Source organism: Clarias gariepinus, chromosome 17 (assembly GCF_024256425.1).
Source record: "Clarias gariepinus isolate MV-2021 ecotype Netherlands chromosome 17, CGAR_prim_01v2, whole genome shotgun sequence".
Taxonomy (NCBI): domain Eukaryota; kingdom Metazoa; phylum Chordata; class Actinopteri; order Siluriformes; family Clariidae; genus Clarias; species Clarias gariepinus.
In genome coordinates this window covers 18,790,188-18,812,435 of record NC_071116.1, presented here as the reverse complement: position 1 = coordinate 18,812,435, position 22,248 = coordinate 18,790,188, and the positions used below count along the sequence as shown (strand labels likewise).

Genomic DNA, 22,248 nt, shown 5'->3' with positions numbered 1-22,248 from the left:
GCTGGAAAAGTTGGCTTATGCTAGCTGTTTCTTTCTTTTGTTATAAATATGCAACTTTATTATTGCTACTGTTCTTCTTCTTTCATGTTATCTTCTTTTTCTAATTTATGTTAATCTCGTCTATGTTTTTGTCACACCTCTTTCCTGGTATCACTCCTTTTGTTCTGATCTTGTTCTCTTTTCAATTTTCCTCTCCTCCTTTCTCCTCTACTGTTCCTGCCTCACCTCTCTCACTTTCTTCTCCAAGATTCGAGTAGCATACTGATGATATTGTGTTGTCCTGGCCCTTTAAATACACGGACATTTCTTCAGTGCTACTTCGCTAGAGTTTGTTGCCAGCTTTTCTCCATCACCTAGCAACCCCCTCTGGTCCTCAAAGAGTCCTTTGTCCCGTGTCTTGGCCCAGCGCTTTTTTACAATGCTCCTTATCAAGGCCTAGTCTGGGGGGAAAGCCAGCAACACACACAAACAGACAGAAATGTGATAATTTATTTTGTTCCTTATGTCTCAAATTGTTACGTTTTTCATGCCTGCCAATTCTGGGAATACACAAGTTTAAAGAGTTGAACAAGACAGTTCATACGTTCCTGTTCTTTTATGGGCTGCACCAAAGTATACTTGAGGGATACAGTACATTCAACAAGAACAAGATTTCGTTCCCACTTTGCTTAACCTATTTAGTGAGTCTTAATCATGTAAAGAAGGGAATTCTCTCTCCTGTGTTTTTTTTCCTTGCTTTCAAGTCGACTTTAACTTTATGACCTGATGTATTTGTTAGACATGCTTACACTTTTAGTGTAAGACTTTTTTATGCACAGTATCTGTCTCTTGTCCTCTAGTGCTCATTCGTTATTTGTGCTCTGTTTATGGCAAAAGGATGCAGTTGGTGAGGTACATTATGTTGTTGGGATGTTCTTAATCAGTCACATTGAGGTGTTTAAGAAAGGAGTAAAACACATAAGGGCATGCTGTTATAATTACATACTCAGCTGGTGGTAATGCAGTTACTTTCCAATAACAGCAAGGGCAATTTAAAACCTTAATGCAGCAGCAATACGGTAACAATATTTTTTATTTATTAAAGAATTAAATATGGTAATAGGTTTCCAGTTATAAGAGTGGAATTTAAGTAAAACCGGGACTTTTGATCATGCAGAATAAAAAAACACACTTGGGAGAATAAAAACTAGTTTTTTTTTCTTCACATAATCCACTTCTAATATAATATAATATAATATAATATAATATAATATAATATACAAAACAAGAGAGCAGCTTATCACACCAGGCTTCTGTCCTATCTATGTTCTCAAAACCTGTAGATAGTCTTCCTTAGTTAGTTAGTTTTTGTTAATTTATGTTGTAATTTTTGTTGGGACTATCTGTCTTGTCTCTGATAGCCAGCTAACTAGGCCTCTTAGTTAGCTAGTTTAGCTTCTCTGTTAATTTATGTTGTAAGTTTATGTTGCATGTAGCACCTTGGTCCTGGAGGAACGTTGTTTCGTTTCACTGTGTACTAACTGTATATGGTTGAAGTGACAATAAAGCCTACTTGAACTTGAACTTGATATCAGAAATTATAGAGGATCAGTTTGACTTCTGAGCGGAAATGCTGAAGACTTCTTCTAAAAATGCAAAATTCAGTGAATATCATCTTATAGAAAACTTCACCATGTCAACAATCACTTATATTACTTACTCTGTGTATGTGGAGTCCCTGTGACAGTTGGTATAATAGAGATAACGCATTACAACAGGTGCTGGTCTCTTGGTCTAATGACGGTTGGGGTTGAGGGGGTTCGAGAGCTTGTTCATTGCAGTACGGGGTCTACGTTCAGTAACTGTCTTCACAAAACTACGTATACGTTCATGATAGGTGAACTAGGTAAACTGATTACCCAGTGTGTGTTCAGTTATACCTCAACAGACACTATGGATATTATTTCTGTATACTGTCTGTGTAATTGTAATTGCTTGTTTACATACTGTATGTTTCAATTATTTCTTAAAAAAGCAAATTTTTCCAATGTGTGTGTGTATATGCTTCTCTTCTTAGGCATCCACTGCGACAGTGTGTGTGCTGAGGGTCGCTGGGGGCCAAACTGCTCTCGGCCCTGTAACTGTAAGAATGGTGCGTCTTGCTCGCCGGATGAAGGCACGTGCGAGTGCGCTCCTGGCTTTAGAGGCACCACCTGCCAACGCAGTGAGTATTCAGTGTGTGTGTGAGAGAGAGAGAGAGAGCACGCTTTTATAGATGCTTAGAGTGTCCCAGTGGTCTGGTTGTAAATGTGTGATGATGTGACATCATCTAAAACTTCATTTTCATTTATATTTATGCTTATAGTTGTATAATATTTTTTCATACAGGTAGCTTTATATTTACATTATGTCTTCACATTTCCACCCAGAGCAGTGTTGCTTACTTGTTTGTCAACATTAGAGCCTGTCATGTGTGAGAATTCAGGAGATCATCTGAAAAACTCAAACCAACTTGCTATGCAATGGTTAAAGTCACTGACATTACAATTTTCCCCAATTTGGTGTTTGATATAAACATTTTGTGAACCTTTTTGACCTTCATCTGCATTATCTGTTTGCATTGAGCCACTGCCACATGATTGGCTGATTAGGTAGCTGCATGAACATGCATGCGCACAAGTGTTCCTAGTAGTAGACGGCAATTGTCTGTGTTTACATCATAGCTTGAAAAGTCTAAATGCTTTCTGTATTGCAATTCGAGACAGCAAAAACACTTAACTCATGTCATAACAAGGTGAGATGGTATTGAGCAGAATTCAGAGCGGCACTTTAGCTGATCCTGTCTTTTGATGTTATCCTCCAGTCTGCTCTCCAGGTTACTTTGGGCATCGCTGCAGTCAGGCCTGTCCTCAGTGCGTGCACAGCAATGGTCCGTGTCACCATGTGACAGGCCAGTGCGACTGTCTCCCTGGATTCAAAGGAGCCCTTTGCAATGAAGGTGAGCTGGAAGTCGTCAAAGCGTGTTTCTTTTAGTGCGAGTGAGCCAGTACAAGCCAGTTTTGTTTGTACCAATGAACATTTCAAGGCAAAAAAAAAAAAGCAGATTCTGCAAGAAAAATAAACCTTGCTGTTTTATCCTGAATGCTACATCCAGAAAAGTTAAACAAGTTTCAACATAGTGTCAACATACATTTCCCAATCTGTGTTAAAACTGCAATAAATTCAAGTTTGTTTTACCTACAGGCTTAATTAAATAGAATGTCTAATTCTTATTTTAAATAAAGTATAACAAATGCTGAATGGATTGTGTAACCAGAACTGTTGTTTGTCCCTTTGTATCTGCACAGTGTGTCCCAGTGGCAAGTTTGGGAAGAATTGTGCCGGGACATGCACCTGCACTAACAACGGCACATGCAACCCCATTGACGGCTCATGCCAGTGTTACCCTGGCTGGATCGGCAGTGACTGCTCACAGCGTGAGTACTGCCTAGGAACTTACACTTTTTTGTGAAAAGGAAATCACATTTCCTAAAATAGGAACAGAATGTGATATTGGTCCTAACATGCAGCATGAGATAGAAGTAGTTAACATCTTTTGTCCTCATTAACAAGCAGAACAACAGGGTGTCTACTAAAGTGTACGTACCCAATCTCAATGTTCCCTGTCTCCTAAAACAATCACACATCTGGTCCACTAAATGCAAAGCATGACTTTAGTGGTGCTTGTGCAGGTAGGTTGATTTGGATTCATATTAATAAAAATAACAAGGAAGAACTATACCTATGTATGAATCAAATTATTACAACTGAGACACATAAAGATGCTTTTAAATGATATCATGTAAATTGAGGAAGAATCATGAACGTTCTCATGATATGATACTGGGCACCATGCTCCATGCTAGTGTTTATATTTAAAAGGGAGGCTCTGGTGCCCTCTGCTGATTGTATATGGAAAATCAATCCACAGTGTAATCATATCTACTGTATAAAACATGCTCATCAAGGCTCAGTGATGCATTTCCATGTTAACCTTAAAATAGGCTAAGCACATATTCTGTCTGTTATCATTTAATCAGAATTTATTCTAGGTAAACGTATACACTGTCAGTGATATAAGTGTATGCGGTGTGTTTTGGTGTTGTAGCTTGCCCTCCAGGTTACTGGGGCCCAAACTGCATCCATACATGTAATTGTCATAATGGAGCATACTGCAGCGCATATGACGGAGAATGCAAGTGTACACCAGGATGGACCGGACTTTACTGCACACAACGTGAGTTTCTCTCTCAGACTCGACTGGTTAGTTTGTCATGCATTATTGTGCAGTATGGCGAATGTAATAACTGCCTAATATTTAATCCTACTGTATGCTTTAAAAAAAAAACAATGTCATACAATTTATAAAACAGAACCCGCAACACCACCTGGCTTATGCATAACTCATGAAACTAACACATGCATCAAACGATTATGTATTTCCTACAAGCCTGTTTAAATTCATTATACTGTAGTAGTTATTGCCTAGCCAAAAACACCTGACGTAGTTCTAAGAACATATACTTTCTACTCAAAATGTACCTAGTTGTGTAATGCTGAGTTTGAGGTAAGAGTCTTGTGTGTTCTACCTGTATCTCGTCTCGTCTCGTGTTCAATACATATGCAGATATTTGGATTGGCTGAACTGCAATAATCGATAATGTGATGCACTGCTGTCTAGTTCAAGATGGTTTTTCAGTTTTTTACATTAGCCTAAAGTTACAACAACAGAGTATCAGTACTGACTTAAATATTTATGCATGAATCCACTAGAGTTTGTTATACTGTGAAAATATGTGGTGTTAACAATGATGGTACTGCTTGTTCATCTTAAACCCTGCCACAGTTATGCCTGCAATGTTTTACAGTCATCTGGAACCTACTTGGAAAATGACATTAATGGATCTATAATACCTATTAACCTGTAAAACATACTGTTTAGGACTTTTGGATGGTTTGAAAGTGAAGAATTGACATTTGAGGATGTCCAAGCATCCTGATCTTTGCTGCCATTTTACATAAGTGTGAAAGTATGAAATTTTAATGTTTTGAATATTATTTTAACCTTTCTGTCCTTTACATGCTATTTCGGTCTCTTCTTTGCATGAGGAAACTAAAATGATATCTGACATAAAAGAGCTTTAAGCGTTTCTAATCCTCTGGTGCACACCGGTGTGAAAGTGAGTGACAGGCATTTGAAGGACAATATGGGTCATTTTAAAGATTTTCATTTGCAATTCAATTATGGTTCCATGCAAAATGCACAGTGGGATCAGATTTGTCTTAAGTGACAGAATGGTTTCTTATAGTGTCGTTTATTACAGCAGGTCCAGATGAAGTGAATTTTAAACTAACTCCACTAACACGCCTCTGTGTTTCTTTAAATAACGCCATTACTATAATAGGAAAGTTTGTGTTTTTTAGATGGCATTTTCAATATTATAAAAGAACTTTCATATCGATTGAATAAACCATTAACGCCTTGATTTCATACTGACATCTTGTAATTTTATCATTTACAGCTTTAATCTAATATAATATATCAACAAGTTATACAGTATAACTTACATAACATACTGTACTACATGGAACTTTTATACTGTATGTCTTTATTTAGCATTTTCTTATTTTAGCAGTTAGTTATTTTCTTCCAAGCAGATATTACACTACATTGCTACACTAATGTTATTGTGGTTGTTGTCAATGATTGTAGTCATTTGTGTAATTCCAACAGTTAGTTTCTAACTGTATACAGTTTTAGTCTCCATACATATGATTGAAGTGGATGTGTGCGCATTGCAGGCTGTCCGTTAGGTTTCTATGGTAAAGACTGTTCCCAGAGCTGTCAGTGTCAGAATGGTGCAGACTGTGACCACATCTCTGGGCAGTGTACCTGCCGCAGAGGCTTCATGGGACGCCACTGTGAACAAAGTGAGTGAGCAGGGCCTGGAATTACATGCTGAGTGAAAAGAGTCAATCACTTTTGGTCTAAAATTGGGGTGTCCAAACTACAACCTGCAGGTGTCTGGAAGGAAGGTTATAAATTACGAGTAAGGTTCTATGTCTGGACACTGAATGTCACTATTACATACTGTAAATTCAAATCTATAAATTGAGCCGTTCCCATTTCCTTCTCCTTTCCCACCCGAACACTCTAATGATGATACTCTTACATGATGGCATTACTGAAGAAAGCTCTACATATCTAGTGTACAGTATGTGTAGTTGCCATTTAGAAATTGTTTTTGACCTGGAGAAAAAAGGGACAGAAAAACTTTTTATTTATTATTTATAAACCTATAATGACAGTTTAAGGGCAGTTGTAGAATTCCATCACATATATACAGATGCAGTAATATATATATAAGATGCAGTAATACAGTCCTATTCTTTAGGATTAGGCAGATAGTGTACATACCCTATATCTTACACATAGTCAAGGTACATATCTTACACAGAGTTTTTTATTTTTGTTTTATCAGACACTGAAGCAATACAGTGAAAAATTTCCTAAAGTTCTTCTTCATTAAAATAATATATACTGTACATAAACATAAATACTGTATAGGAATGTACAGTAAAATGCTTAATAATAAGCAAGTCATCATTTATCCCACAGGGTTGTGGCTGGCCAGGATCCTATCCCTAAAAATTTATCGCAGGGCTATTAAGAAAGTTTAAAGATTAATTTAAATCTCTAATACCCTAATTACTTAACTGTAAATTAAGACCTAATAGTGTTTCACAAAATTGCTTTTCATAGGGGTTTAATTACTGCATCATCAACTGCCCTTAGACTTGCATTATAAGCAAAATTCTATTAAACTTTTTCTGTTAATTACTCAATACAAGAAAACATCAAAGGTCTTATGTGTTGCGTTTCCATATATGGTACTGTATATAGAGCCTTGAGTGAAGAACATTTGAGTATATCTTTAAGCTAGTCATAATATTAATAAAGCAGTTTACTGGTGGTTCCACGTAGCCCCTGGCCTGTGCTTTCATATTTATTTCTCCATCTGCACCTCCATAAAAGTTTGGACGCCCCTGGTTTTTAATTATTTAATAATCTGTTAAACCTTAGTACCAGAGATGAAGCATGCTGTGATGTGAGTAAATGATGAGGTAACCTGCTGCCTCTGTTTGTGCTGTCAGGATGTCCTCCTGGTACGTACGGTTTTGGCTGCCGGCAGGTCTGCGATTGCCTAAATAATTCCACGTGTGATCACATGACTGGAACGTGCTACTGCAACCCAGGCTGGAAGGGATCGCGGTGTGACCAAGGTAGAACAAAGTTTGATGTTTTTGAATAGTTCTTGCAAGATCCATATTGTCAACACACATCTCAATATAAACTGTTCAAAGGAAACTTCAGGAAAACATTATTGAATTAGAAGGATATGGCCAAACTTTTTGCATTGTTAAATTGCACCACAGTTTCAAATTAGGAGGAAAAGGACATTATGTGTTGAAGAATAAGTAGTTGTTTCTGCGTTTGGATGTTCCAGTGGCTCAACAACAGAAAAGCATCTGTTTAGTTCATTATAAGATGCTAGAAGATGGCAAGAGGCAGGATGCAAATGTGCAGAGTTGGTAGGAAATGTATTGGGGAAAATGCAAAAGATAATAGCACATATCCTTAGCACAATACAGGCGGGCAAAGTTATATATACTGTAGAAAATAGACAGAACCAGAATCAAAACACTACACATGGATCCAGGAACTTGAAATAGAAAGAGGGTCTAAGACTTAATTATGCTCTATAATTATGCAATATCACATATACAGTAGGAGAGTGATGTTATGCTGGATATTAGCATGACTGAGATGCGGCTGTAGGAACAAGGGCACAAACACTATTTATTTTTACTATATACTATTTATTTAACAGATCATGATTTGCTTATTTAATAAACCAGTTACACAACTGGTGGTACTAACTGTGACTGGTGGAGCTGGCAACCAACTGTTAATGTAATTAACAGGGATGAAAGTAGTTTCAAATTCTTACCAGTACTTTGTAGCCAAATGATGAAGAGAATAAACAATGGAGGTGTTTTACTGTACCCGGCAAAATCTTTGTTGATTTTCATTTCTTTCTACATTGTAAAACAATAATGAAGGCATCCAAAATATGCATGATATATAATATATAATCTCATATGAACAATTGATATTGAGGTGTGTCTGCTACGTATGCTCTGTAAGGCCTTCATAACGACACTAGTTTGAGGTGCTGTTAATTAATGATTTCTAAGGCAGGTAACTCTAAATGACCTCCTTCTCTGCTGCAGAGGTAGGTTTTGGTCTTGCTTTCCCGGAAAGGTCTTCATGAAAGCTAGTTTTATGATGGTGCTTGATGGGTTTTGCAAATGCACTTGACAAAACTGTTCTTGCAAGAACTATTCCATAACCGCTGACCTTCATGTCTTAAAATAATAACTGACTGTTGTACAGTAGGTTTTACTTAATTAGCTAATGCCATCTGTGTTATTTCAGAGCTTTTAAAATAAATCTCCAGTATTGTTCTAGAATGTAGAAAATAAATCACCAAATGAAAACGATTGAATTAGAAGATGTGTCCAAACTTTTGGCTGTAGTTGCTTAAGAACATCAGCTCTGTTAAAATTATTTTAACGTCAGTATCTCTTATTTTCTATGTCATATTTAATGTGTTGCACAAACCAACATTTTCTCCGTTTCTTTGTCCTGCTTTTAGTCGGTGTTATCATCGTAGGCAACCCTAACAGTCTGACCAGTGCAGCGGTTCCAGTTGATTCCTATCAGATTGGGGCCATCGCTGGAATTATCGTCCTGGTGCTGATGGTGCTTTTCCTCCTGCTCCTCTTTATCATTTACCGAAAAAAGCAGAAAGGAAAAGAGCCTACGATGCCTTCTGTCACTTACACCCCTGCTATGCGGGTTAACACAGACTACACTATTGCAGGTCAGTACTGTGGCTTCATGTCACAGCTTTTCTCTATCAGTATTCTAAATTAAATTTAGTAGCTAGGGGATTAGCTAGGGAATTAGCTAGCCTACTAGACCAAAAAAATAATCAAAGATGTATGCCCAGTCCCATGCTTGAGTTGCTTAAAAACTGAGTGGGCTGTAAAATGGTAGCTAACAAAATGTTATATTTTATTGTGAGCCTGTTAATAACTTAATTGCATTAAGAAAGGATTGGAATGGAAAGGATTAATTAATGTTGTAATCTTAATGATCATTATTATGTAAGTTCTCTTTCAAGCATACGTTTCGGTGTCTCACTATGGGATACGCCCCTTCCGCGTATTCTTCAGAAGTCCTATTACACTACGCCAGCCCCAATTGGCTGGCAGACGTGACGCTGTGTCTGGGAGTGACCTCCCCACCCTCCGTATAAAAGGGGCAGCACAGCGTCACTTCGCTATTCAAAAACCTCTTCTCGCTTCACACCAGAAGCCTATCTTTCAGAACGACTGGTCACCACACCGTCTTTCGCCTAGCTCCTTTTATCGACACTCCAGTTGATTCTAGGACCGTTTAAAAGCAATATGGCTGCAGCAACGCAGACCGCTAAGGCTAGAGAGGGAGGAGACGTGCGTATTTGTGTTTGTGGGAACAAAATTTCGAGCAAAGACACACACCAGGTCTGCTCGTCATGTCTTGGGCTGAAACATGCGCAACTAGCGCTAGACAACCCCGGTTCATGCGAACACTGCGCACGCTTCACCGCGAAGAGCCTTCGTCGCAGGCTAGCGCGCCAAGCCAGCCTGTCGGGCCTCGACCCACTCCTCTCACCTAGCCCCACTCCAGCTGCCACCCCACAGGTATCCATCCCTGTGGAGCTGCCCACCACGGCAGCCTTATCCTGGGGTGAACAGCTCGACGTCTGCGCCCCTCTACCCAGTGTGCTCAGCACTGACGAAGAGGAAGGCGCGCTAGACTTCGAGGAAGAGGGTCAGTCCGACTTTCTCCTTTCTGAGGAAGAGGAGGATCTCGAGGACTCTCCTTTCCTTCCACCCGTGCACTCAGCACAGCCTCTTGCCGCGACAGGAGCCGCTGAAGCTATGGAAGGGGCACCATCCCCGCTCCTGAGCGTCGACCTGCAGGACGTGTGCAAACGCGCCGCGGAAAAGCTGAATATTCAGTGGCCGACTGTAGTGGCAGAGACTGCAAAGTCTCGATACGAAGGTAAGAGGCTGCCGAGAGCGAAACGGGCGGCACGGCAGCTCCTTCCAGTCTTCCCAGAGCTCCTGGAGGAGCTCGCGGTGACATGGAAGGAAAAACCGTTTACGAGCAAGACGCCAGTGCAGGGGGGATCTGCACTCGACGTGGAGGGCATGGAAAGAGAGGGACTTTTCAGGATGCCCCCTATGGAACGGTTAGTGGCTGCGCACTTGCTCCCGAGACACACGGCGGCTGCAAATCCGTCGTTGCCGTCGAAAACGGAGCGCTTCCAGTCAAACATGACGGAGCGCGCATACAAGGCAGTCGCGCTCTGCGTCAGAGCTCTAAACGCGACCTCTCTGCTGACCGCGTACCAAGCGGAGCTGCAGGACGAAGCCTTGGCCACACCAGGCCAGACACAGTGGGAGGAGATCTGTATAGTGACAGATCTCTCTCTGAGGCTTCAGAGGTGCGCGGTACAAGCCGCGGGGAAAGCAATGGCCACGATGGTCATTCAGGAGAGAGGCCGGTGGCTCAACCTGGCGAATCTCTCCGACAGAGAGAAAGAGTCTATCTTAGATGCACCAGTGGTGGCTGACGGAATTTTCGGCTCGGCTCTCACCCTGATGCAAAAGAGATGTGAGGAGAAGAAGAGGGATGACGAGGCGCTACAGCTTTGTATGCCCAGGAAGGCACAGGCGGCACCCCCCCCGCCACTCAGGCAGACCTTCGCACAGGTCACAGCCCGCCCTTCCCCCAGTTATCGCATCCCCAAACGGCAGAGGCCGAACACAAGTTCAGCTGGCCAAGGCGGAGTCGCAGAGCAAAGATCTCCCTGGCAGAGAAGAAACTATCCGCCAGCGGCAACTCAGACGGCACAGCCTGCTCCTCAACCCCATCCTCATCCTCAACCCCATCTTCAGGGAGCGAGGAGGAAGAAGAAGGCCGTTTGATGGGGTCTTTCCTCGGGAAGGGAACCAACAGCCCCCCATTTCGCTAGTTCCCGACCCTCAAATGTTGAAAAGGACGAGTTCCGAGGTCCGAAGTTGTTCTGTGTGGAGGGGAGAGCCCGGGTGGGCCAGGGGCAAGACAGTAAAGCGAAAGAGGAACGGTGCAGCAGTGTACATACATCAATGTATCACAAGCATGTCTCACGTTCAAATCCCAATAAAGCTTTTACTGAACCCCCAAAAAATATCAAAAAATATATCTCCCCAAAAAATGTTGCAAAACATATCAATAAACCAAAATATAACGTCACCTCGGGGAGCTGTCGCTCTCACAGAGGTGATGGATCACACAGATTCTGTCAAAGCGCTAAGTGCCCGCGCATGCGCAGTACAGACCACAGAACCGTCCGTGACTCAGCCGCGCGAGGGCGCCAGAACACTGCAGATACGCAGCTGGCAAGAATGCACGCAGTCCCGCTGGGTATTAAAGACAATACAATTCGGGTACAGACTGCAATTCGCAACTTCCCCTCCAAAATTCAAAGGGATAATTCATTCCCAGGTGAAGGGGGAGTTGAAGCATGTCCTTCAGGAGGAAATTTCCTCTCTGTTGAACAAAAAGGCAATAAGAGTGGTTCCACCAGAGGAGAGCCACAGCGGGTTTTACTCGAGATACTTTCTCGTCCCAAAGAAGGGAACCCAAGCCCTCCGCCCAATACTAGATCTATGTGCGCTGAACGTATACCTAAGGAGGTACAAATTCAGAATGCTCACGCATTCTACACTCCTACAAATAGTGCGCCAGGGAGATTGGTTCACATCAATCGATCTGAAGGACGCATATTTTCACATAAAGATATACCCGCCACACAGGAAGTTTCTGAGATTTGCCTTCCTTGGTGTGGTATACGAATATCTGGTGCTACCATTCGGCTTGTCCCTCAGCCCCAGAGTATTTATAAAATGTACAGAAGCGGTGCTCACCCCGCTCAGGGAGAAAGGCATTCGTCTCGCTACTTACATAGACGATTGGCTTGTGACAGCTCGCTCGGAACAAGGAGCGAGAGAGCACACAGCGATACTTCTGGAACATATACAGAAACTGGGGCTAAGATTGAACACAGAAAAGAGTGTTCTCACTCCCACACGGTCCATAGTGTATCTGGGACTGTCGCTGGACTCAGTGAACTTCAGGGCGCGACTATCGGCAGACAGGGTGAAAAGATTCACCTGTTGCATGACCCACTTTCAGAGGGGAAACAAGGTTTCCTTTCGTACATGCCTCAGATTATTAGGACTGATGGCCTCAGCCCTGATGGTTATCCCGCTAGGGAGACTACATATGAGGGAATTCCAGCGCTGGGTAGCGTCCCAAGGGCTGGACCCGGTACGTCACTCACGGAAAAGGGTAAGAGTGACGTCAGAGGCAGTTCTGGCACTGCGCCAATGGAAACGCCCGAACTTCCTGACTCAAGGGGTATCCATGGGTGTAGTTCGGCACAGGAAGATAGTAACGACGGACGCGTCGCTGTCCGGTTGGGGGGGCATTCACGAGGGCAGAATAGTGAATGGGAGATGGGGTCAGCATATGACCAATCTTCACATAAACTATCTAGAAATGCTAGCTGTTTTTCTGACGCTAAAGCATTTTCTTCCTTTTCTGAAAGGAGAACATGTCCTTGTGAGAACGGACAACACGACAGTTGTAGCCTACATAAATCGTCAGGGAGGCCTCAGATCACTCCTTCTGCACACGTTAGCACGCAGACTGATCCTATGGGGCAGTGTCAACCTTCTATCCCTGGAGCGACACACGTACAGGGTGTGATGAATCGGGGCGCGGATCTGCTGTCCAGGGGAAATCCCCTCTACGGGGAGTGGAAACTGAACAGAGAAGTGATCGAACAGATCTGGGGCATGTATGGCAGAGCGACAGTGGATCTGTTCGCGTCCCAGGACAATGCCCAGTGTCACCTGTTCTTTTCCCTGAAGGACCAGAGCGCGCCCCTGGGAATAGACGCGCTAGCACACGAGTGGCCTCGCACTCTCCTATACGCATTCCCACCGATAGCGCTCATATCACCAACACTCTGCAGAGTAAGGGAGGAAGGTATGAGACTAATACTAATAGCCCCGAGATGGCCGGGGAAACACTGGCTTGCGGAGATTATACATATGCTGTACGACAAGCCGTGGTCTCTCCCGCAGCGCAGAGACCTTCTGTCACAAGAGGAGGGGGAAATCTTCCATCCTCATCCGGAACGACTGGCACTATGGGCCTGGCCCGTGAGTGGTCCAACTTAAGTAAAACTGGTCTACCCGACAGTGTTATCAAAACCATACAGAATGCCAGGGCGGCATCAGCTAGATCTCTTTATGATTGTAAATGGAATGTGTTCGAACGCTGGTGCGCAACTAGACACGAGATTCCTTTTCAGTGTTCAGTGGCAGTAGTTCTTTCATTCCTTCAGGAAATGATAGACAAAGGCAAAGCGTTCTCAACCATAAAAGTGTTTCTGGCTGCTATATCGGCTTGTCACATTGGTTTTGATGATAAAACAGTGGGACAACATCCTTTGATATGCAGATTCACACCTGCCGGTCTCTAAACCACTTACCCCATCATGGGATTTGGGGTTGGTGCTTGATGCATTGTCTATGTCCCCATTTGAACCACTAGACAAGGCTGACTTCAAGGCACTGTCTTTTAAGACTGCACTATTAGTAGCTTTGGTCTCAGCGAAGCGCGTGAGCGAGATTCATGCTCTTTCTGTGCATCCAGCATGCTTACAGTTCATGTCCGGGGATGCGGGAGTAATTATGAAACCTAACCCGGCATTCATGCCTAAAGTCATTAGTGCGATAAACCCTTTTGAGTTAAGGGCCTTCCATCCACCTCCTTTTGCTTCATCAGAGCAGCAAAAGCTAAACACGCTGTGCCCTGTGCGCGCTCTGCGCATCTATACAGAGCGGACCAGAGGTCTAAGGGAAAGTGATCAGCTGTTCGTTTCTTGGACGAAACCTCGTACAGGGAAGCCGATCACTAAACAGCGCTTATCACATTGGATAGTGGAAGCGATTTCATTGGCTTATTCCAGCAAGGGTCTAGAACCCCCAACTGGCGTACGCGCGCACTCGACAAGGGGAATGTCAAGTTCCTGGGCTCTTTTTAAGGGAATCACGTTACAGGACATATGTAAAGCGGCGAGCTGGTCATCTCCGCACACATTTGCCAGATTTTACAAACTGGACGTTACAGCTCAGACTTTAGCTCATGCAGTACTGAGCGTAGGGACAGATTCTAAAGACTAAAACTCGTTCAGCCCTAAAGGCTTTGGGTATGGTTGGCAGAAGACTTCAAGACAGGCTATCTGACAATACGGGAGTTAGAATATCCCATAGTGAGACACCGAAACGTATGCTTGAAAGAGAACAATAGGTTACTTGCGTAACCCCGGTTCTCTGATAGCATTAAGTGAGGTGTCTCACCAGATGACCCTCCTTGCTGTGTGAAGCGAGGAAGAGGTTGCTTGTTTTGAATAGCGAAGTGACGCTGTGCTGCCCCTTTTATACGGAGGGGGGGGAGGTCACTCCCAGACACAGCGTCACGTCTGCCAGCCAATTGGGGCTGGCGTAGTGTAATAGGACTTCTGAAGAATACGCGGAAGGGGCGTATCCCATAGTGAGACACCTCACTTAATGCTATCAGAGAACCGGGGTTACGCAAGTAACCTATTGTTTCTAATGTACTGTAGTACATTACGTCTTTGTTAAAAAGTAAGCAAGGCGTGTTAACAATATTATTATAGTCTACTCAACTCTGCTTTGGTCAATTTGTGTAATACAGCAGGTGATGGGATTCTGAACATGTACAGTAGCATGCACAACAATTATTATCTAATCATAACTTGTATAGCAAATGACACCTTTTGTTTTGCAAAAGTGAAGGAGTTGGTTGTGTATGTTAGTTGATCTTATTCAGTTGCAACAATAAAATCATGAATAATTCACCCAGTGAATTAGCTGTTGTACAATCTGTGTTTCATGGCATGGACATGTATGGTTCCTACTTTAAGTATTCAAATCTTTTAGGACTTGCTTTGTTTCCCTGGTTTGTTCTTTCTAGTTGATTAATTTGTCCAATAAGCATCATCTGAGATCAAACTAAAAAAGTTATTTTTTTGTTTGCTTTGCATTTATTTATTCCATGTAATAGTTTACTGTAGGTATAATGAGTTTTTAAAATCTATTTTAGATGCAGTACCACAGACAAATGAGCTTCCTTCCAACAGTAATTACTTCTCCAACCCCAGCTATCACACACTGGCCCAGTGCACCAGCCCACCTCATGTCAACAACCTGCCCTATGGAAAAGTGAGTCCTCATGCTCTGAGCAAAAAACAAAATCTTCTGCTTAGAAAAAAAAATGTGATGAAAAGGAATTGTTATAGCTAATGGACTTTCCGTGTAATGCAAGGCTAATGTAAAAAAGATCTGCTCAGTGTTAAATTAAATGAGATTTGTCTTCAGACTTACAGTGATTCATTTTTTTTCCTCTGATATGCCAGGCGAAGAACAACCAGTTGTTTGTGAACCTGAAGAATGTTGAGCAGAGAAAGAGGCCTGCTCTGATGGATCATACTGGAACATTGCCTGCTGACTGGAAACAAGGCAGCTGCTTCAATGAGCTCGGTGAGCCAGGGGATTTTGAAAGGGAGTACTTTTGTGAATACGTTTTTGATACTTACTTTCCCTCGGATAATAACTATGACTATAACTCCCGGGAGCAGAAGGCAGCTGTATGGAACTGCTGAGTCACTTTTTTTAAGGATTTAGCGAGAGTCGCCACCAGAAGAGAACTGTCTTACAAACAGGCAGATAGGGCCCAGGACATGGAATCATTTTAATGATTTAAAGTACAAGTAAATAAAACTAGTTAGACTCACAAAACCATGTCCAAGACACGATCTATGAAAAAAAAGAATTTGACTAAACTTGTTAATTATTGACTTCAATCAGGCCCCTTATCCCCAGTGAAGGTCAATCTTAATGCTTCAGCATACCAAGACGTCTTGAATAATGCCATTCTTCCAACTTTGTGACATTTTGTGAAAGACCCTTTTCTATTCCAACAAAACTGTATCCCAGTGCACAAAGCACGGACTATAAAGACATGGTTTGATGAGTTCGGTGTGAAAGAACTTGACTTGCCAACACAAGCCCCTGTGACCTCAACCCCATCATGCACCTTTGGGATGAATCGGAACAGAGATTGCAAGCCAGGCCTTCTCGTCCAACATCAGGGCCCGATTTTCGTAATCCAGAGTTCCACTGTACTGTATATGTATTTTGATACAATGTCATTGCAGGTTTAGTAAAATACTTTTGTCGATATAATGTACAATATTATAGTATAAGAAATTTGTGCTGTTCCAAGTTACTTTGACAGTAATACGAGTGCCGTGTTATTATTAGGGAATAAAAACATCACAAATTGTGCTCTTATATACTGTAGGAAAATTATCAGCAACTGTTGGGCTACCATGGATTGTTTTCCAACAGTAGCATGGCACATACAGTAATGTTGTGTTCATTTTATACCACTGCAGTTTGTCAGTGTTAAGAGTTTACTCAAGATCAATACGCCATAATTGTTTGTCGTGTTAAATCTTGACCAAAATATACAGCTTTTTACTCACCATCCTGTCTTTTTTTTATCTTTTGAAGTTAATTGAACAAAAAAAAAATAATTGCAACTTTATTTCTTCCATAAATGATAAAAGGATGTCGTCTCATAGAATAAATTTGGTATCAAAATGGAGCTTATTAAACCAGGAATCTAAAAATCTACAAAGCTCAAATCACCCAAAATGCGACTTAATACCTGATTTGATGTGATGGGTCACATATTTTCTTTTGTCCATAGGTCATAACCTGCATTACATTTTCAGGCTCAGACATTCAGACATCAGTAGGAACACATTGATATCTACAAAATAAAATTTTTTTAAGTTATAACTTTTTAGCTGTTTCATAATTTTTAAATATTCCCATGCATTACTAACACCAATAGTGCTATTCAACTGCTTTACAACAAATAAATCAAAATGAAATAACTTGTCATTATTCTTAACAAATACCTAAAAATCACCGTAAACAAACTTGATCACCCCAAACAAATGTTCTTTTTTTCCCCAGTATTGTGTTGCTTACATTATATATCTTTCATTATGTTCCTGTAAACTTTAGTAAGAGTTGTTTGGGTCATAATCACTCTTTCTCTCTCTCTCTCTCTCTCTCTCTCTCTCTCTTTCTCTCTGTCTATTGCTTAGGAGCGTATGGAGTTGACGGTCGTTACCTTGGAAAATCTCTTCGAGGTAATAGTTCTTTTACATAAAGTTGAGATTAGAGGACATGTCTTGATAAATCAGTCTTTTGCTAATTAATTAAACCATTTATGACTAAAAAGACTTTAAAGGAAAACTTATTTCCAGACTACACTTATTATTTATCTAAAAACACAAATGCCCTGCTCTGATCCTGTCTGTACAATGTTGATTTGTAGATCTGGTAAAAGGTGTGCCCTACCATGCCAGCACTTGTTCTGTAAACTCGGAGAACCCTTATGCGACAATTAAAGACCCTCCTCCCCTGGTGCCTAAGAACACAGAGTGTGGCTACGTGGAGATGAAGTCACCTACGCAGAGAGACTCTCCCTATGCAGAGATAAACAACTCCAGTCCTACAAACAAAAATGTATATGAAGTCGGTAAGTGGCCAGATATTAACTAACTACTATATTATTATAGATAACAGGAACAAACTTGCTACATTAATGAATGTGAAAATGATAAAATGTGACCGATCATATTAAGTCAGGTATTAAGTCACACTTTACTTTTGTGCTAAGGCCAATAGAGTGCAGTAGGGAAAGTGTAACAAATCTTTAATTTTGGGACGATCATTTGATAACTACATTATCTTCCTAATCCTTTAACGGAATTAATAAGTATTGTTTTAAATCTCTTTAATGAACACCATCAAATTAGTTACTCCAGTTATGATATTAAAACTTTTTTTTTGCTAAAAAACATATTGCTGTCTAAGCGCTTCTTCTTTCTTAATTCGTCATGCAATTTTTATTTTAATATTCTAAAAACATGATCTCGACTGATTTTTCGGAGGCCCTCCTCATAAATAAACGTATGCGCATATCTCAGCAACCCGACATGATATAGGAATTACATGGGGATTAAAATAGAACTTATTAAACCAGGAATAAGTCAAATTACACAAAATGTGACTTAATACCTGCTTCAGTGCACCTTACTTTGGGGTATAAAAGCATAAAAATAAAGCAATTTGGTGTTATCACAACTACCCTGTGTTGAGTGATTTCCTATAACAGCATGGGCCTGTTGGAAGCTTGTTCATTCAAGGCTTGCCCTATGCACAGAAAAGGCATTTTGCTGCTTGTTCATCACTAATTCCTGCACATACAGTATATCAATCTCCATTTGTCTTTTCAGAGCCAACAGTTAGTTCAGTGTACATACCTGCCAACAACAACTGCAACGGACCGTTTAGCCAGGACCCATATGACCTACCAAAGAACAGCCACATCCCATGTCATTATGACCTGCTGCCCACACGGGACAGCACGCCGTCCCCCCACAAAGAGCTGGAAAATGAATGAGCTCTCAGAGAACTGACCAAAACCCACCATTCCCACTGCCACAAACACGCCTTCTGTTGTTCCTTCAGCTCCACTCGTGAATTATTTTCTTATTATTTTCTTTTCTGCATATCTGCACATCAGTGAACTACTTATTTCTATCTTTTTTTTTGTTTAGAACTCTTTTAACTGTTATAATCTTGTTCCTAATCTTGTTCATTCTTTTTCTTCTTCTTTTACAGTAAGAAACACATTTTATATTTAGATTTTCTAAACATTTCTCTCAGTTGAACACTTTATAGTAAAAACCCATTTTGTAAATACATGAAGGAGGTGATGTTATATAGCAGATTTACACAGTTAATTTTCTCAAACCAATCATTCCACTGATGAAATCATATCACTTGGAAATTCAGAGTGAACCTCAAATTTATTTTTGTAAAATAAATATAACTGTCTTGAAATGTATTCAGTATTTGATGTTTGAAAGGAGGCTGTATTGTTTTTGTAGCTTTCTGTTTCTTTCTTTTGTGTTTAGAGGTTAATATTACCACCATCTGTGTTTTAAGTATTTGTGTGGGCTGTACAACATTGCATTATGATTACTGTTTTAAAAACTAAAACTGGAGCGATTGGTATTGCATTTGAGAGCCAATCGTGCTGCATCGGTGCAATGCATAAAATCATACCGATACAAGAATCAAGAGTTTCACATCGAACATAACAACGGGGAAATGTGATCTTAGAAAGTTAGACTGTGACATGGCCCTTTCAGATTTGGCGAGCCTGTGTGCATACTGTAACAATATTTGAGTTGTAAGTGTAGCCTTTCGTTCAGATTAAACCAGTCTGTCCATTCTCCTCTTAACTCTTTCCTCGACAGACCTGGTGCTTAATGTTGGTTTTCTTTCCCCATCATTTCTAAAATACTCAAACCAAGATGTCTGGCTTCAACGTGAAGTTTGTTTGGCTGATCACATTAGCTAAAGCTCTTGACCTATTTAGGCATGAATGTATGCATTGCTCTATCACAACATGGTTAGCCCTAATTGTGATTATGGGTACCTGTGTTCATAGGAAAGTGACCAATTAATGTATTTTCTGTCTCATTTCTGACATTTTGTGCCATGAACGTGTCTGTCGTTGGCTGACACACTGATTATGGCTCGGCATGACATCAGTATCAGGTATCATTATATTTTCATACGCTGATATTGGCATTATTTTGGAAAATATAAAATCTGGTAATTCGGTGCATCTCTGTTAGCAGATGCTGTTATTTCTTACCGTTTTATCCATAATACATTTAACCAAAGGTTAATGTGCCATAATTAATGCTTAGTTTCTTCAGCTATGTTGACTCTGTTGTTAATATTTATTAGACGACCATCTTTCAGTTCTGTTCTGCATAGGCCTGGGTGTGCATTTATCAATCACTAATACAATAATCACAGTAACATTTAAGTCCTATTTAACCTCAGTGACAATAACACACAACTGTCTAATTTTTTTGTTTTTGTTTTTATCCACCAACAGTATTTACATCAGGTATATATTAAGAAATTTTATATTTACATGTAAATGTCAAATATTGATCATCACCTGACAGCATAATAAATAATTAATTAAAAGATTATTGGATTTTTATAATGCTTAAGAAAATAATTACAATGCTTAAGCTGGACTTTTGCAGTGGAGTTGAAATGTATCGTGTAACACCAGTTCTGGGTCAAAAGTTTTGTTTAATTTTGATACCTAACCTTTTGAAAGTATGTGGTATTTATACATTATGTAAAAGTTTGCATTGAATGAACACAGACAGCCGACAGTCTTAATCTGCCCTGTTACATTTGTATGATAATAATATGCATTGGCATAATTGTATATAGCTGTTACTCATAGAAAAAAAAAAAGCCATGGGCCATAGGACATTATTTTTGGGAAGTGTGTGTGAAAATGACATTCAATATCTTGTCTCCAGTTTTTCATAGGCTTTATTTAGGTTCAGTCACAAAAAAAAAAAAAAAAAAACTAATTAACGAAGTGTTGCATGTAATTTGGCCTCAAATCCTAGGAATTCATACTACTTTTTTATTTCCCTTAAAGTAACACTATAACAGAACAAATTTTTTAAAGGAATACTACAATTCAATATTATTCAAAATGGCATTTCTATATTTTTTACACTCTTTTTTTTTTACAGTTAGAAGTTAGAAGTAATTGAAAAAACCATTGCAAACTTGTGTTAACAGAACTGGAAGGTTAAATAAGTGTTATGTAAATATATCTTTATTTTCCTTAATAGTGTGTGTGTTTTATAAGAACAGAATGAACTTGCACAGTTGTAATCCTCTTCCCCAAAGAACACCCATGAAAATGGTATTTGCTTCCATTTCCCCACTTTTCCTACATGCTTTGTTATGTATTTTATTTTTCTGTAGTGTATATGTACTGTATGTGCAATTGGGGTTTACAATAAAATGGCAAAATGTCTCCACTTTTTACACATGATTTGTTTGTGATACTTCGCCTCTATACTATATATTATTCTTTTGTTGGACCGCATTTTCGGTATGGACTCGTTATGGCCCTGTGTCAACAACCTTATGCAAAGTCGCATTTATTTCCGTCCTGAATTATATTAATTTATGGTCAGTGAAAATATGAGTGTACCATCTCTTTAAAGTCTTATCTAAAAAATAATCAAGGTATTTAATTTAAGAGCAGAATTTCCACTTACAACATGTAAGTACTGTAAATAAATAATGGCAGATTTAAAATTAGCATTTACAAATGTTTATTGTAGTAACATGGACATTACATTAATATGTAAATTCTTCTCTTAATGAAAATGTCTGAATCGGTCTGTAATTCTCATTAGCATGATGTATCAAGAAGAAGTGGCTGAATATATGTTTGTAGCTCGTTGTCATTGGTCTTTCGGCTGGTCCCGTAAAGGCACACAGGCTTGGCACAGGTTTTATGCCAAATGCCCTTCCTGATGCAACCCTCCTAGTTTATCCAGGCTTGGAACCAGACCTGCAACCAGTGGCTGGGGTTTGGGCATTGGCTGGGAATCGAACCCGGGCCTTCCATATGGCAGGCGAGAAAACACTGAACCACCAATGCATACAGTATATTTGTACGACATGATATTATCTTCAAACAGCAGTTGAACTTGTTAGATTTTGAAAATGACCCAAACTTGCTCCGGGTCACAATAAACAGACAATACATACTGTGTATGGGGAAAAGTTCAAATGCAAGACAACTCATGCAAGTGTATTCGAATAATATACCTTTGAAAAATATGTAGTTGTAAATTCTTGTATATACAAGTATACACATAAGTACTGTATATAACTAAGTTGCGTGCATCAGTGTTAGGGGCTGGAGTAGTGGTGGGAAGCTTAGAATTCTGATCATTTTAGGGCAGGAAACTCTCTTCAGAT

The 22,248-nt window shown here is 40.3% G+C and overlaps 1 protein-coding gene across 2 annotated transcripts in view; it reads left to right on the top strand.

Moving 5' to 3' along the window:
• megf10 (multiple EGF-like-domains 10) overlaps positions 1-21,289 on the top strand; it is a 63,593-nt gene extending 42,304 nt beyond the window's left edge. The window contains exons 14-25 of one of the 2 annotated variants that reach the window (XM_053516084.1): positions 2,057-2,203; positions 2,843-2,977; positions 3,327-3,455; positions 4,127-4,255; positions 5,821-5,949; positions 7,174-7,302; positions 8,739-8,966; positions 15,377-15,495; positions 15,690-15,813; positions 17,454-17,498; positions 17,687-17,890; positions 18,651-21,289. In XM_053516084.1, coding sequence (XP_053372059.1) covers positions 2,057-2,203; positions 2,843-2,977; positions 3,327-3,455; positions 4,127-4,255; positions 5,821-5,949; positions 7,174-7,302; positions 8,739-8,966; positions 15,377-15,495; positions 15,690-15,813; positions 17,454-17,498; positions 17,687-17,890; positions 18,651-18,817 — 1,685 coding nt within the window. In that variant the 3' untranslated portion in view covers positions 18,818-21,289. The remainder of the gene's footprint in view (positions 1-2,056; positions 2,204-2,842; positions 2,978-3,326; positions 3,456-4,126; positions 4,256-5,820; positions 5,950-7,173; positions 7,303-8,738; positions 8,967-15,376; positions 15,496-15,689; positions 15,814-17,453; positions 17,499-17,686; positions 17,891-18,650) is intronic. The other variant, XM_053516085.1, reaches the window with a different exon arrangement.
• The last annotated feature ends 959 nt before the right edge of the window (positions 21,290-22,248 follow it).